Genomic DNA, 16,345 nt, shown 5'->3' on the forward strand with positions numbered 1-16,345 from the left:
AAAATTAGCAAACACATTTATTGATATTATGACAGTAAATTAAAAATGATTTAGGCAATTATGCTATTAGGCTAATGATATGATGGTGACATATATGAAACTGAGTAGACAGTATGTTAAATCCAATCTTTAAATCAGCTTGGATAGGCTCCAGCCCACCCATGTCTCTAATGTGAATTAAGAATGTAGAAAATGGATGGATGGATCATATTTATTTCTGTTGTTATTGTTATTCTATTTTGTATTTTTTTTGTTTTCCTAATTCTGTGTGTCAGTTGTTACATGGTGAAAGTAAATACATGTCTGCTATTTTGCATGTTGAAAACGCATGTGGTTGCTACAGAAGTTTGAAAATGTTGTATGCTGTTCGTTATGATAAATTGATGCCCTCCCGCAATACATTTTACTATCAAGTAGAATATATTCCACAGAAGGAAAGCCAGACCCGAAATTCTAACCCTGAATCTCAGAAATGTGAGGCAGACATATATCCACTTGACTGTGATCACAATGTACGAGTAATATAGAAAACTGTTCTAACAGTCTCAGCCTCTCCTACTTTGATAATATACTGAATCATATTCGAAAGTCTTTTTATACTGTTATACGGCTTTCTTTTGGATATTTATTTGCATAACAATGCTTGTGGTCATTTTCTTAGTGTCATCTTGTAAGTGTGAAATTGACCAAATGGCCAATCTCTCGTGCACAGTCAGTAAAGAAACACAGTCAAATAATATAAATAATCTCATGATACTTTACTGGCTGACAGCAGGACACAAGTGGGTAATGTAGTTTGGTACAGTATTTAGAGGTTGTATTGCCCTTTATCAAATGGTATACAAATGTGTACATATGGAGACCTATGCCACAAAATTAGTCTAATGGGCACACATAATTCCCTCCAGTATCTTTTTTTTGTGTGTGTTTTTTTTGTTTTGTTTTTGTTACAGAAAGGACACAAGTTATCTGGACACTTATGTGCGGCGCAAGTTGAACAAAACATCAGCTGATGGGACACATTTGAAGCATTTCATTAATTATATTGCTGTATATTGCTGCCGGTATACAGATTAACTATTAATCACTGACAAAACCTTAAACGTAACAGTTGAGTTGATCGCCATGTACTCAGTGTACAGTGCAGTGGAACGTCCAAAGTGGAATGCCCTCAGGTTGTAAAAATATGGAATTCTACTTACATTTTTGGGACAAAATGCCTCTAAAGTCATTCATAAGACTTCAAGATGAATTCCACAAGACTATTTTGGGTTTTCTTTGGCCCTTTTGTATTTTTATCACAACAAAGGGTACCAGTGATGGCAACGAGGTGAAGTATGATGTCGACTATAGAACCAGAGATGGATATGCAACACGGTAATACGATATCGTCTGTATGTTGTGGCTGCTCAGTACAAAAATAATAAAAGAAGAAGGGAGCGTATCCCGGAGAGTGTATTATGCAAATTAGCCATTCGGTCAGTTATTCTGGACATGAATCTCTTTCCTGGTTGAAATGTCACCTAAAGCAGCGATTCCCAACCATGAGGAATTATACCGTTTCAATTCATTTATCAGACAATTATTGATTACAAATATATCTTTATCTGTCTTTACCAGCAATATATAGTGACAGGAGGAACAATTATATGCTCTTTCATTCGATGGCAGAAAGTACAATAAACCCGTGTATCCACCTGTTCTTAAAACAGAATCTTCCTGTGAGTATCTTAGCTCTATTCGATTAAAACGGCTCAGATGTCATGCTAAGTAAGCAAATTTGTTGGTAAATTGAGACAATATCATCATTATTTTCGTATTTAGACATTTTGGGACTTTTGTGCTTTTGTTTGGTATTGTGCTGTGAGATTTTTCCAACGTAAAATGGGTGCCTTGGCTCAATTAAAGTTTGCGAAACACCGACCTAAAGCAGGGGTCCCCAACCACCGCTACACGGACCAATACTGGGATGCGCAATTGAACAAAAAAATATATATATTTTATTGATCATCAGAGTCTGTTTGAAAATTAGGTGCATCCACCTGTGCCTCTGTGAGAACGGGTCACGTGATACAGGGGGGGAAAAGGAAGCACAAAAGCTAACAAAAATGAGTAAATATGTCACGACAGGCTCACAAATGAGGCAATGAAGCTATCAAAACTGCTTAGGCGCAAGGAACCCAAGCAAGAAAGACAAGCTTTGGGAGTTTTTTTTAAAAGACAAAAGATTACCCCGAGATGGGAACGGCGCCCGATAGTTACATTCAGCGTAATGGCGTAACGTGAATTGTATATTTTATCCGTAAGGTCCGTCAATATACTGTATGTCTTTATATGTAACCCATCCGTGGCGCAAAAAAATGTCGGCGATTGCTGACCTAAAGCATTACCTCAGGATTACATTGTTTTTAAAATGACAACAAATTGGAATCAAATTGGACTGAATCCACTTTGGAGATTACATTGTACAGTATCAGGAAATTTGGTTTAGCACTTGTTTGGAGACGTTGAAAGGTTTATTTGTGTCAGAGTCACTCTTGTGCTTCAGTAGCATAGCAGCACACACTGGTGTTGCTACGTGGACAACAGTTGAGAGAAGGTCACGTCAGATGCAGTCACGGTGGATGCTTAAAGCGTTCGCTCATCAGTGCAAAGGTTAGGCCGGGAACCTCAGTGGCGTGAGTGAGTGCGGTAAGAGTATGTGTGCTGCGTTGCGGGGCTCATGATGTTTTCCGTGATGTACGCCACCAGTAAGCAGATGATGACCAACATTACGCAAATGGCACCCCCGACTGTCGTCATGGCGATCACGATATCCTGCATCCCGGACGGCGGCAGGGTGAACTCCACGCAGTCCCTGTGGTCTGCTCTCTGGACCGTGGAGCGCAGGCAGATGCGGTAAGGGATGTTCTCGTGCAGCCCGCTCAACAGGAAGTCCCTGCACCCGGAACCGAGACGGACCCCGGCGCACTCGAACTGAGTGTAGCTGCCGTTCCACCGGCAGCTCAACTCGTAGCCTCCGGGTCTGTGGCGCCGGCCGCCAAAAACACTGTTTGCATTTTCCCCTGTCGACGAGTTTGTCGACGAGTTTGTCTCTCCCCCTCGACCCCACTGTAGTAGCACGCTGCCATTGACGAGAATATTCGCAACCAGGCTCCCCGAAGACATGGCTGATGTGCAGTCTCCCTTGTGACACTTAAACCCAACCGACATGTGTCGAAAGCAGAGCGGCCCCCCGATGCCCCCTTCCGTGACTTGGTAGGCACACAGCGCTGATGACCCCCCGCTCGCCGGGCTCCACTTGACCGACGCCGCGGCCGAAGCGTCGCCGCGGCTCGACGATTTCTGCCACGGCCTGCTTTCCTGACTGCTGTTGTCATGGTTGAGCCGCCTGCGTTGCATCCCAGAATCCTCCCCGCCTGTCACCTCCAATGACGACGCTGATGCTGATCCGCTGCCATGAGTCCTGTGCTGGGCTGTGCAGAAGAGCAGTGCTGCTAAAGCGAGCACCGACGGCCGCTGTTGGCCGCTCATCTCCTCTGGTCGGACGTGCTGATGGCGGCCATAAAATCGGATCAGCTCTGCTTCAACATCCGCGTGGAGGAGGGAAGCGCGTCCACGGGCGAGGACACTTAGGATAAAGCATCTGCGACAGAAATCACACAAGCAGAGAGATAGAGAGGAGCTCCCTTTGAGTAAAAAAAAAAAAAAAAAAGACTTCAAATCAGCCCAAGTTGCGTCATCGATCACCTCGCCATTTAAGATCGTCACTTACTTCCTGGGTTACGGTGCCAGTGGGTCTGCCGGCCGCGTCTTCCTCTTGTCGCTCCCCGTCGTGCGCGCTCTGATGTCCGCCGTGGGCGGGTGCACGCGGGGGGCGCGCGCCGCACAGTGCACGCGTGCGTGTGCAGGAATATTAGTGGCCATCAACAAATCGGCCTGAGTCACAATCCCACGCAAGTGTTGCAAAAAAAAAACAAAAAAAAAAAAACCAACCAGTCCCCAAAGCACATGGGCGTAGGAATGACGTTAAGCAACCCGACCCCCCCACCCCCACATTCACAACAACACAGTCAACGTCTTTATTAATTAATTTTTATTTTATTAATCTTTATGACTTATTATATCACAGTTTTTGAAGCAATAAATATGAGTTCAACTATGAATATCTATTTTGCAGTTTGAGTGTATTTGTTTCATTCAGAGGGAATTCAGCTTGACTGTCATTCACACTCTCACAATTTGATGTAATTCAATAGAATAGTTTTAATAATACAATGTTCCCCCACATATTCACTAATTTTTGGGGGGAGCCTCTCCTGATTTTTCACAGTTTTTATGCTTAGGCCAAAGCACGGTATAATATACTGCATAAGTATAGCTTTGCCGCCATCTTGTGGCATCTATAGGCAATTATAAATCTCTTTTTTGGGGGGGTGGGGCCGTGGGTGGTGTCAATTACTCAAGTGTTTTTTATGTATATTTGTGGCAGGCCTATGTCCCAACTTTTATTGAGCAAAGGCACATATTTATATCAGGAAAAAATCTCATGGCATCATCCTGGCTCTGAGTGACTGGCATAAATTGATGCACAGCTATCTAATGGGGATTATTAGGAGAATTAAGAAAGATTGGAAATGAGTTCTGCAATCAAATGTTGTGACATTTTCATCTGTTAGGGAAGGCTTAAGTAGATTTGACAGGTATCTGTACCTAACTTGAGTATTTATTTTTCGGACTACTTTTTACTTCTACACGTTACATTTGGAAATAGAAATATGTACTTTCTTCATCCTTATTTTGACAAAATAGGCTTGTTACTTTTTGTCAAACTCCACGGATGAAAACACAGTGTAAAAATGATGGAAATACAGAGGTCAAGTCAAATGCCGTTAAGATTTGGATTACATTTATTCGAGGAGCCAGGGAGCATTGATGACGATGACGCAGTTTTGGAGAAGCAACATACAGTATTCCGCATCCTAATTTTATTAGTTAGTTTTATTTTTGTGTCTTTGTGCCAAATCATCTAAACAGCTATTGTATACAATTGTCAGTATAATTGAAAATGGATGGATAGATGGAATTTGGTTTTAATTTATTACCCATTTCTATCACTACGGCGTGCAGTTAGCTAGCTAGTTATGCGTACAGAATGAAAATGCATCTTCCCTGGATGCTGCAATTTACACAACAGTTCATTCTTTGTAATTTCTAATAACAGCCATTTGATGGTGCCATAACCACCCAAACACCAGAACGGAAAGGAGCTTATAACAATTGATCATGATCCCGTATTGTGTGCCAACATCTGAATTCTTAGAAATTTAAATACCAGAATATTTACGAACAGAACATATTTCTCTCGTGTCCTTTCATTTAACCAAAGAAAACATTTACAGGAACAACTGAACTATAAATAAAGATAAAAAAAAAAAAGATAAAAAAAACAAACATTTAAAAACACATTTCTTCTTGATTTATAAATGGGAAGAGTTTGATAAAAGAGCTTGTTTGTCATCATATCTGCCGCCCGTATTATCACAACGAGCCCATCCACTCACCACATCACTCCAGCTCCCTGTCCAATGCAAATCCAATATAAAATACTGATCTGCACCTTCAAGGCCATCAATTAACCTCGCCCCGCCAAATCTTGCTGACCTTCATGTTGCCATACCCTCCCGCTCTGTCAGGTCTTCGTCCTCCATCCACCTCACCGTCCCTTCTGCCCGTCTGTCCACCGTGGAGGACAGAGCCTTCAGCCGCTCTGGCCCCCGTCTTTGGAACGTACTACCGCCTCACCTCCAAAACACAGACTCATTAATCTTCTTCAAATTCAAAGTCGAGACACGCCTTTTCCGGACTGCCTACTCACTTTAACATTTTCCATATCATTTACCATTTTAGTTGATGTTTTATGTTCTGCATGCTTGATTTAAAACAGCAAGTGTTAGGCAAAAAATACATAAAAATAAAAGACTAAGCGCTGGGGGAAAAAAATTGCAATGATCATCTTTATAGTTTACTTGCTTTCGTAGGTCAAAATCCACTTCAGATGAAAAATGCTCAAATTTATGAATCCGGGCTCCAGCTTGCCTGTGTGAAGTTTGCATACTCTCCGTGTGCTTGCATGGATAAAATGGATGGATAGATAGTTCTGCACAAAGGTATAATTTGACACAAACAAGTCCAGTAATAACTTGACTCTTATTTGCTACGATATTTTTCATCATTCAATTTAAATATGAAACTTGATTGGTCCTGAGATGGAAATTAAATGATGTATTGATAGTGTTAGGGATAATAGTAATCAACATTTTGTATTTGGCAAGCCACAGCCTTGAACATGTTGTAATGTTATGGCTGAAATTCATAAAAAAAAAAAAAAAAAAAAGAATAATAATACTCAGTCCTGCATATTATCTTGTGCCTCCAGCACTCCAAATGCAGATTGTTTGCCGGCTGCTAGATTGCAGCCTTCTCTCGTTAATCCAGGAAAACGGATATTGCATTTCCGCAAATAAACAAAAAAACGCAACACAACTGAAGAAAACAACTGAAGAGGCCTTAAGCTCCGATAACCTCTTTACTTCTCTGTCGTGCAGCATATGCCCTCTCCTCGGCCCGAGCTGTAGACGGGGGACACGCACACGCGGCTGCTCGGCGCAAGGTGTGTGAGACGCGTTGAGTGTGAGGACGGCGGCAGGTATATGGAAGAAGAGCTGTGGGTGTTCCCTTTCTCCCAGGTGAGCCAGAATCCTGTCAGGCCCTGCTGTCGCGCCTTCCATTCTACCTGTACCTCCTCGTGCGCCGCTGGGTTGAGCTGAAGATCTGACAGGGCAGGCAGACTCGCTGCTGGTGCTGGTGAAAAAGAAGAAAAAAAAAAAAAGCACTGTAAATACACTAGGAATTTGCGTTTGACAACATTTTTCTTGATCCATTAATCATTCATCCATCCATTTTCGATAGCGCTTGTCCTCACCAGGGCTGCAGGGGAGCTAGTGACTAGTTAGCCCAGCTGACTTTGGGTGAGAGGCTGGGTACACCCCCAGTCAATCTTTAATTTAAGACAAATACAGACAAACCATCCATACTCACATTCACACCTATGTTACTGCAGACTCATGCACAAATCCATGTCGAAAACAAGTTAGCGCGACGGCAGTGAGTCAGAAGCAAAGTGCGTAAAAGAATGTCCAAAGTTTGGGAGCATTTCACACTGAAAAAAGGAAGATAACACAGTTCGATGTGTCAACTGCAAATCAGAACTAGCTAACGTCCAAAATAGCACGTCTATGATGGCCAAAACAAGGTATCGGTATTAACTAATAGGCGACCGCCGCTAGGTAGAACATATTGTAATGACCCCACAAGTGGCCAAGAATATACACAGCTGCCACTGCACTTTCAATCGCATTACTGAACAAACCGTAATAAAATAAACACTTAATAAGCACATTCATACGCAAGCTGCTATGGCCGACACTCACACAGATTGGCTAACAGTTAGCCAGTTGGTAGCTGTCTGCTAACTTGCTAACAAGAGCCACCTTTACACTCCCATTTGCTGACTCCCACGTCACTCACAAGGTCAGACCCCACCTTTTAAAGCCACACACACACACACACACACACACACACACACACACAAAGTCACAGATATGTTTGGAACAGCGATCCCCAAAAAATACCGGCATCGCACATGAACTATTTTTGTTGTGCAATAAAACAAAATCCATTTTTATCCAATGGGATAATCGGTAGAATAAATATCCAATAGCTGCGGTCCTACACCTATGGACTATTTAGAATCTTCAGTTAAACTCTGATGCATGTTTTTGGAATGTGGGAGGAAGGTGGAGTAAAAGCAGAACATGAAAACTCCACACAAGAAAGCCGCAGCTGAGATCCGAACCTGAATGTCGGAACTGGGAGGCAGACATGCTAACCACTCGCTCACCAGCTGCTGTTTTGTGTTTTTTAAACATAAAAATGATACAAAGCTTGTCTTCTTGTCCTAAACAACCAAAAAAGATGAACATAAAATACTGTACATCTTTCAAGGACAACAGTTTTCCGTTTTCTGCATTGTCTTCCTGTTCTTTGTTTGCTTTCTTGCCGAGTTACACTATGTCACGCTGCTTTTGATGTCTCACTGTTTACATAGCTGATACAGCCACACCTGGCCTACTCAAACTGTGCTGTACCATGGGAAAATCAAGTGTGACGCTCGATGGAAAAGTGGTCAGTGACATTATGATCAGAAATAAAGGTTATCTTTTAAAAAAAAAAAAAAAAAAGATACAAGCAAGATGACACCTTTACACACCTTCTTGAGTGCATGCTTTCACAGACATGGCTCTTTCTTTTCCGTTCTTGTACAAGGCACTGACTGTGACAAGGTACTGAGTTCCTGGCTCCAGGTTGGTGAGCACAGTGGAGTTCTGGTGGCTCTGTGCCATTACACTGGAGACCGCGCCGCTTGGAATGACTCCGTACTCCACGGTGTATCTCGCAACCAAAGCGGGCTGCAGGGGACCCCAGCTGACTCGTGTCTGACGGGCGCCGGATTCGGACACCGAGACCACTGCCGGGCTTAAAAGATCTGAAGGTGTTATAGGGAAAGATAACATGATAATCATGAGAAGGAATGAAATAAGCATCTCAGAGAAACATCTTAAAGTGTAAATTGCAAATACTGCAGAAACTGGGGATGCCATCAAGCTAAATAAATACATGAATACAATTTTGAAATATTGCACTGGGAAATTTAAAAAAATTAAATCCTAGTTAAGTACATATTTAAAAACAAACAGTTCTTAAAGCTTAAATGCAAATGTTTTGAATTTGAAAATTAAATACAAACCACAAAAGACCACATGAGTAGCCCACCGGCCTGCTCTAAAAATAGCTCACCAGTGATGGGACATTGCGATTTTCTGCAAATGTTGTAGAAATGTAAACACTGGCAGAGATTTATTGAAATAAAGTGGTGCATGTTGATATTTCTCTTTCCTAACAATTGTGTTAAGCAACAGATATTTGAACACAAACGGTGGAGCAATTCATTTAGATATAATATATAACAATACTCACCGGCATGTTTTCTTTATCCTCTGCGAAAAACGCCTAATATTCCTGCAGCTTATTGAGGAGCTGTGATATTTCCATGTATATCCATGCTGTATGTCTGTATAATGCTGCCTCCAGGTGGCCAAGATGCGCACACCAGAGGGACCAGCACGATGTCCATTGAATTGAAGTAAAAAATGTGTCAAAAACTGTTTAATTCTTTACATTTTATTGGACTTTGTCATTTACTGTATGTTTTTATAAAGTACCATGTTATAGAGTGGTATTTTTTTAATTAAAAAAAAAATTTTTTTTTTTTTACGGGAGTCGCTGCAATATGAATGAATGAACGACATTTGCATTCATTTCAAAGGGGGTACATGATTTGAGATAAGGGTTTATTGGTGTTTTTTGTTTGTTTGTAACTTAAGGCACCACTGTACGTTTTTACTGTGTTTAGTCTATCTATTACACACTGACAAGAAGTACGCATGCTGTCGGAAGTACATTTATTCATTCCAAAAATACATTTACATCTTTTCTTCAAAGGATGAGGCACTTTCCTAATTTATTTACAGTAGTGTCATTACATGGTGGTTATTCTCTATCATGCTTGTTTGAGTTAGGAATGTGATCAAGTTACTTATTGAATTCCCTTTCCTTTGTTTTTAAATGAGAAAAACTAGGAAGCCAGCCAGTGACACAGAACAGATTTTGTTGGACTTTGACACGTGTAGCACTACAATTTTCAGGTGATCACATCATTGTGCTGTAGCATTCACGCAATGATAACATTCTCACCTGGAAGCGTGGTGAAGCTCACAGTGAGGGTGTTGAAAAGCCTCTGGTTGGACTCTGGCCGCAAGAAGGCGGAATAGGTGGTCTGGGGTTGCAGTTCGGTCAGCGCCACCGAGCTGGTTTGTCCCGGGAGAATGCGTCTTGCCTCTGCGTGTGCATTCCCAACGGTGTTATACCACAGCTCGTAGTAACCGCTTAGTGTGCTTAAAACAGGGCGCCACTGCAGTACAGCGCCGCGCGACGTGACGTCAGTGGCACGGAGTCGCTCTGCTCGAATGATTCCTACAGTTAAGATGAACAAAAAGTTGTTGGAAATCATCAACAAATTGTATTGCTTTATCCAGACAGATAAATGGAGAAAACTACACCAGCCGCCACTGGGCCCAGGTACCAAACATAATTCACACATACTGATAATGGCCGCTCTCATTTCCTCTGTGATGATGTCAATGTTGTCCATGTCCACAGAGTACAGGTGGGACTCCAGAGGAGGGGAGACCGCACGCTGCAAGACCTGGTAGTCGCCGTGCACAGTGGACACAATCAACACAGACACCCCTTGCGCCTTCAGTTGTGCTATGGGCTCGTCCACCTTCCCCAGCTCCACGCCATCGGTCAGCCAGAGCAGAACCTTCGGCACGCGCGTCTCCGTCAGGAGCCGCTGGGCTACCCGTAGCGCCGCCTCGGTGTTGGTGCTCCCCTGCAGCTGTGCGACGCCGAGAAAAGCTTTCTGCAGACTTCTTTGCTCGCTGTGCACATCCAGGCCGAACTCCAGGTTCGGGGCGGTCCCCACCTGCAGCAGCCCGACCCTCACGTGGCCGCGGGCTAGCGAGAAGGGCCGAAGAAGCTTGGCGGTGAAGCCCAGCATGCGTGAGAACTCGTAGTTGGCCACGCTTCCTGACGAGTCCAGCAATACGAGAATGTCGCCCTCACAGCAGTTCCACACTGAACAGAAGACAGAATACGGCAAACACTACTTCAGTTTGGAGGAGTCCCAGTGTGAGTAATTGGGTTTCACCAATACAAATTGTTTTGAAATCAAAATATGTTTGATGATGATCTTGGTCACAATTTGATACTTTTGTGAGCAATGCCGAGATACTGTATATTGCACCTGAATAATTGTACATGTAAAATAGAACTTTGGGTATTGCACTTGTAACCTATTTAGAGGTACTATGGATAGCACATACACGTCATATATTTCGATATAAAATGTAACCATGAGTAATCCTTTGCAGTGAATGACTGTTTGAAGTCTGGAACTTGTGGAAATCATCACTTTCCTGATTGTCCTCTCTGGCGATACTTTGACACCACCAAACATTTGGATTCTTCTTTTGTGATGCGTTTTCCAGGCTTTCATTGTAGCTTCTTTCAGTTATTGTTGTGGTTGTTGTTGTTTTTATGGAGAGGAGGGGTTTACCCCCTTCTGTCTCCTTTTTAGCAGGAAAAATCCATGTTCTATAGAGTTTACGTCTGGAGATTGACTAGAAAAGTCTAAAACATTCCATTTCTTGCTCCAGATGACCTCCTCTGTTGTCTGGGTCATTATCGTGCTACATAGTCAAAGCTCTCCTCATCAGTTGGCTGCATCTTGCTTTAAATTGGCAGACAAAATGTTTCTGTAGACTTCAGATTTTATTTTGCTGCTGCCTTCATGTTGTTTATCAGTGAAGATTAATGAGTGATAACAGTCTCAGAAGATGCCATGCAAGCCCAAGCTGGGACATGACCTCCAGTGAGTTTCACAGATGAGTTTCCATGTCTTGTCTGCCCATAAAAGTTTCCACCAAAGATTTTTAGGCTCATCTTTGCACTTTTTGGCAAATTCCAGTCGGTCCTTCCTAGTGTTCATGCAATGAGTGGTTTGCATTTTCAGGTGTAGCCTCTGTACTTTTGGACTGCTTTCACTCCTGCCCTCTTGGGGTTGTTGCTGATGTCATTAACAGTTGTTTTAGGCTCTTTCTTTCTTCGCGCTGGCAATGTTTCTGTTATCAACTGCTGCTGGTCTACCCATTCGACGTCTGTTACTTAGTACACGAGTGGTTTATTTCGTCTTCAGGACATTCCAAATAGTTGGATTATAGTAGTAGACAGGACAGTAACAGGACACACCCGGGAAACAAAACACACGCCAGTCACACGTTCCAATACTTGCGCTTACATGTAAAATGTCTGGGTTCAGACAAAAGGTGTTACAGAATCTTCAACTGTGTATCAGGTGAAGATTTAAATACTAGGAAATAAAAGCTAAAGATATTGATCACTTTTTCATATTCATAGTTCAGATTTCAAAGGATTTTAGAACCGCAACTGCCCAATTCTTTCAGCGTGGCGTGTGTGTATTTGTGCATTCTGCATCTCCCATTTGTGAAGTCTCAGCAGAACCAAAGAAATATTTTATTGCAGTACTTGCCCACAATCATGAATCTTTTAAAGGGGGAAAAAAAGCCACCGGAAAAGAGTGAAGAACGAGCAGACAAATGCTCGTAAAACAAATACCTTTAGATACCTTGAAAGAAGAAGCTGAGTGAAAATACAACGAGACAGAGACAAAACACATGAGCTGATGAGGGTTAGACTGACTCTTCTTGGAGATGCTTGAATGAAATGTCGCATCTTTGCATTCATCCAAAACAGAGGTGAAATCTGAGCATGTCATCTGCGAATGCTAGAGATGCAGGAAATTTTCACTGGATGGACAAAAATGTTGGGACGCCTTGCCATCATAACCCACCACCCAGCAGCTCTTACATCTTCTACTCTGCTGGAAGACTTTCTACGAGATGTTATAGTACGTCTATTGGACTTTGTGGTCATTTGTACTGTATACTCGGTATATAATGTGAAGAACGTAAAATCAAACTATATTAATTGATTATGTCATTTATATTTTTTCAGCACAGTAGAGCAGTTGCCCACCTTTTTTGCAGCCCAGACCAGTTTCAAGTAAAGACACGTTTTGACGAGCCCAAAATACGTCTCGCGATTATGTTGAATGTAGTTGTTGTTATTGGTGTTTTCCATACTCGTAGCTACTTCATGGCGTGTTGTAAGACGGGACATCGTAGCCAGGCTCCAAAAAAATTAAGCATTTCTCTTTTTCAGTTTGTGTTTCGCTTTTATTATGATTGAGGATAGTCTTGCATATTTGGCATGTGACCGTTGTTGACAGTTGCCCGCACATTATTGGACATAACATTCCCGCGGTCCTGCAAGTATGAGTATTTTAAGACAAGTGGCGATCAGTATAGCCGAAGCTAGCTCTTCTACCACCATCTTATTTTCATGCTCTTTGACCCACGCAGATGTATGACGACTGCCCGTTGCCTTGATGGTTGGACATTTCGCTCCTTCGTGGAGCGTTTATGTCCGGCAATGGCAGTGGAGGCGTGAGTCAAAGGTCCTCTGAAATTGTATCAATTGGAAGATGAGATGAAAAAAAAACATGACGAGGGATTAGTCGACTTCAAGCTTTAAATGTTGATGCAGAGTCGTAAGTCTACTCGTCCGCCAGTCGACAAATCGACTAATCCGTTCAACCCCTAATAGTCAACTGCCATTGTTAAAAGGAAATGTAGAGGTTTTATAGGTAGTTGTTTTGACTCAGTCTGTAGACAAGCCTGCATTAGCACACATTACCAGATTTAAAATACATTAAAAAAACAGCAATGAGTAATAACAGGGGACAACCTCCCTCCACTAACATCAGAGCAAAGTAGCGCACTAGACAAGTAACAAATTATTCTGCTTTTAAAGTCTCACAGCACCACTTTTCGAGTTTCTCAGCCATGAGGTGACGGAGCTATTTCTCAAAATAAGTCTGAAAGTAACAAAGAGTGTGGGTGGAGGGGAAAAAATGCTGTTTGTTATAGAAGGAAGTGAAGCATGCAGTAGCCTGCGGTTGATATACTGTATTATTAATAACTTCCTTGCATTGTACCTTTGGAGAATCATTCATTTAAAAGTGTGCAAAGTATAAAGATGGACGGAAGCAATCCATTAAAAGGTCCAATCTGCCTTTGGTTGTCATAATTTGGTCATGGTCATTACTTAACCCTGCAGCAACATCATCATAAGCATTTTGTTGTTGTTGAATAGCATAAAAATAACATTGAATAGCAAAAAAAATACAAATAAAAAATATCAGCGATGAGATGAATCCGGTGTTGCCGAACCGAGAGTATGCACTGCAGACAGATGATTTTGTAATACTCGCAGGGATATATTCTTTATCTTCTGCAAAGTACGATTGATATTACTACGCTTCTTGAGGAGGTTGGACCACCTCTCAGTATGCCGATATTATATCGCCCCCAGGTGGCCAAAGTGTACACACCAAAAGGAGCAGCACAATGTCGAGTTAAATTGAAACTAAAAAGGGAGCAAAAACGGTTTCATTCCTTACATTGTATTTTCTTATGACAGTCCTGTATTTCTGATAAAGGGACAATTTTACACAGTACTGTACAATTTGTCTTATTAAAAAACATTACAAAAACGGATGCTGTTTTTTTGGGGGGGGGGGGTTTGTAATTGTTTTTTTGGGGAGTTCAGCAGCCAATGCAAATGACAATGCGTGTTGAATCAAAGTGTCATTACTTTTGAATATAAAACGAAACTGCACGGTTGAACCCAGGCCTCTCTGCCAGTGTCATTGTGCAGGTGTACCTAATGAACTGGCAGTCGAGTGGAATGACTTTTGCGCTGCTGGAATAAAATGAACGAAAATAGCAACTCTCGGCCTGAAGGATGTCTATCGTGAGTGTCGATACGATCGCGCGTGCGTTTCGCCGTCTCTCTCACCTGAGTCAGGTAATTCAACAACCTGCAAGATGCCGCGCTGCAACGTCGCCCACAGAAAAACGCAAGCGGGCCAAATAGTCTTCATCCTCATAAGATGGTCACGCGCGGCATAACTCTTCTCCTCAATGTGTGTGGAAATGTTGATTAGCAATGCTCGGAGTAACCTTCCTCCTTCTCCTCCTCCTCATCCTCCTCCTCCAGGAAGTCACATCATCATTTCAAGTTTTAGTCTCGCTGCTCCAACATGTAACAGGCACTTAACGCCCGCGGGCACACAAGTGATTCATTACACGTCTAATGAGCAAATAATGAGCAGATCTCAAAGTGCTCTGTGGTAACGCCCCACTATTAATAATACAATGGCATTGCACAAGTATTACGAACAGGGGCGTCACGCGGGACAGATGACACGCTCAGTTACCGCTGGGCAAAAAAAAAAAAAAAAAAAGGGGAAAAAAAATCAAACTAAATAAGCCGGTCATCCGCAGAGCCGCTTGCAGTTCTCAGGTTCGATGTGTCCGATAACTTGGAAAACAATTAGCCAGAAAAACCGGTGGAAAAAAATTTGTCAGAAAAACTGAGAAAAACAATTTGTCAAAAAAAACAGAAAAAAATATTTAAAAAACAAAGCCCGAAGAAAAATTACTCATTAAAACAGGAGTTTTTTTTGTGTGGGTTTTTTTTTTTAATCCAAGTGAATGCAATACGCTTCCGTAGTTTCCGAATGGTTTAGAGGTGGTGTAAATATTAAATATTCCGTCAAAGCTCTTGAAACGCAAAGTAATGGCTCAGCTATTACCTTTCCCACTATGATTGTGCACACGAATGATTGACACCTCGCCTTCTGTCTGGGATAGGTTGTTTTTTCCTACTGCATGGTGGTTTGAAAATCTTATTAGAGGTACAAGACGGGGTCAGATAGAGATGTTTTATTTATTTTTTCAAAGATCTTTTTAATAATGCACTACTGTTCGGTCATCCTGATGGTTTTAACGAACATAACCAAAAGTGATGTTTTTGTTTTTGTTTTAAATTGCAAATTGTCATTTAATGTACACATTTTCAGGGACTGCAGCTATTTGAGAATTGACTTTTCTTATGACTTTTTACTTTTACTCCCTACATTTGAAAACAGATACCTATATAATTTCTACGCCTAACTTTGTCAAAATAGGCTTGTTACTTTTTTTTCAACCTCCGCAGATGGCAACTCGATGTAAAAAAAGAAGAAAATAGAGAGAAGTTAAGTCAACAGCGGTTGAGATTTTGACTGATTGACATCTTGTGGATTTACAAGGCGGAACGTAATTCAGGGAGCATTAACGATGACCCAACAGATTTTAAGGAGCAAAATATTCCCTTATTTAAGAGAACAGTGGAATTGATTTTTTTTGTGAACGCACTGCTCTTGTGCCAGTCTAAAACCACGAGCTGGTGTTAAAAAAATTCCCCACTATAGCCTCATGATGCCTGGTATAAAAAAAATATATATTGTTTTACAATTAGAGTCATTTGGAAAACCAAATGACTCAGAACATTTTGTACTGTAAAAAAACGAATTGAAAATAGCACCATATACGTAACAGCATATTATCTGAGTTTTCATCACATTTCTTGCTAAGGAGCCTCCAGACAGGGAGAGAGGTGCATGCTGGGTAAAAGG

General features: G+C 41.8%; 2 protein-coding genes across 2 annotated transcripts; both read right to left on the reverse strand.

Moving 5' to 3' along the window:
* Positions 1-754: 754 nt before the first annotated feature.
* On the reverse strand, positions 755-3,948 carry fndc10 (fibronectin type III domain containing 10). Its single transcript, XM_061687988.1, has 2 exons — positions 3,776-3,948; positions 755-3,646 (listed from the first exon to the last, which is right to left on the reverse strand). The coding sequence occupies exon 2, from the start codon at positions 3,532-3,534 to the stop codon at positions 2,671-2,673; it is 864 nt and encodes a 287-aa protein (XP_061543972.1). The 5' UTR covers positions 3,535-3,646; positions 3,776-3,948; the 3' UTR covers positions 755-2,670.
* A 944-nt stretch (positions 3,949-4,892) lies between these two features.
* LOC133408682 (von Willebrand factor A domain-containing protein 1-like) lies at positions 4,893-14,933 on the reverse strand. Its single transcript, XM_061687818.1, has 5 exons — positions 14,683-14,933; positions 10,285-10,818; positions 9,877-10,155; positions 8,333-8,608; positions 4,893-6,864 (listed from the first exon to the last, which is right to left on the reverse strand). Exons 1-5 carry the CDS (start codon positions 14,771-14,773, stop codon positions 6,590-6,592), a joined length of 1,455 nt encoding a protein of 484 aa, XP_061543802.1. The 5' UTR covers positions 14,774-14,933; the 3' UTR covers positions 4,893-6,589.
* Positions 14,934-16,345: the final 1,412 nt, after the last annotated feature.

This window comes from Phycodurus eques, chromosome 10 (genome assembly GCF_024500275.1).
Source record: "Phycodurus eques isolate BA_2022a chromosome 10, UOR_Pequ_1.1, whole genome shotgun sequence".
Classification (NCBI taxonomy): domain Eukaryota; kingdom Metazoa; phylum Chordata; class Actinopteri; order Syngnathiformes; family Syngnathidae; genus Phycodurus; species Phycodurus eques.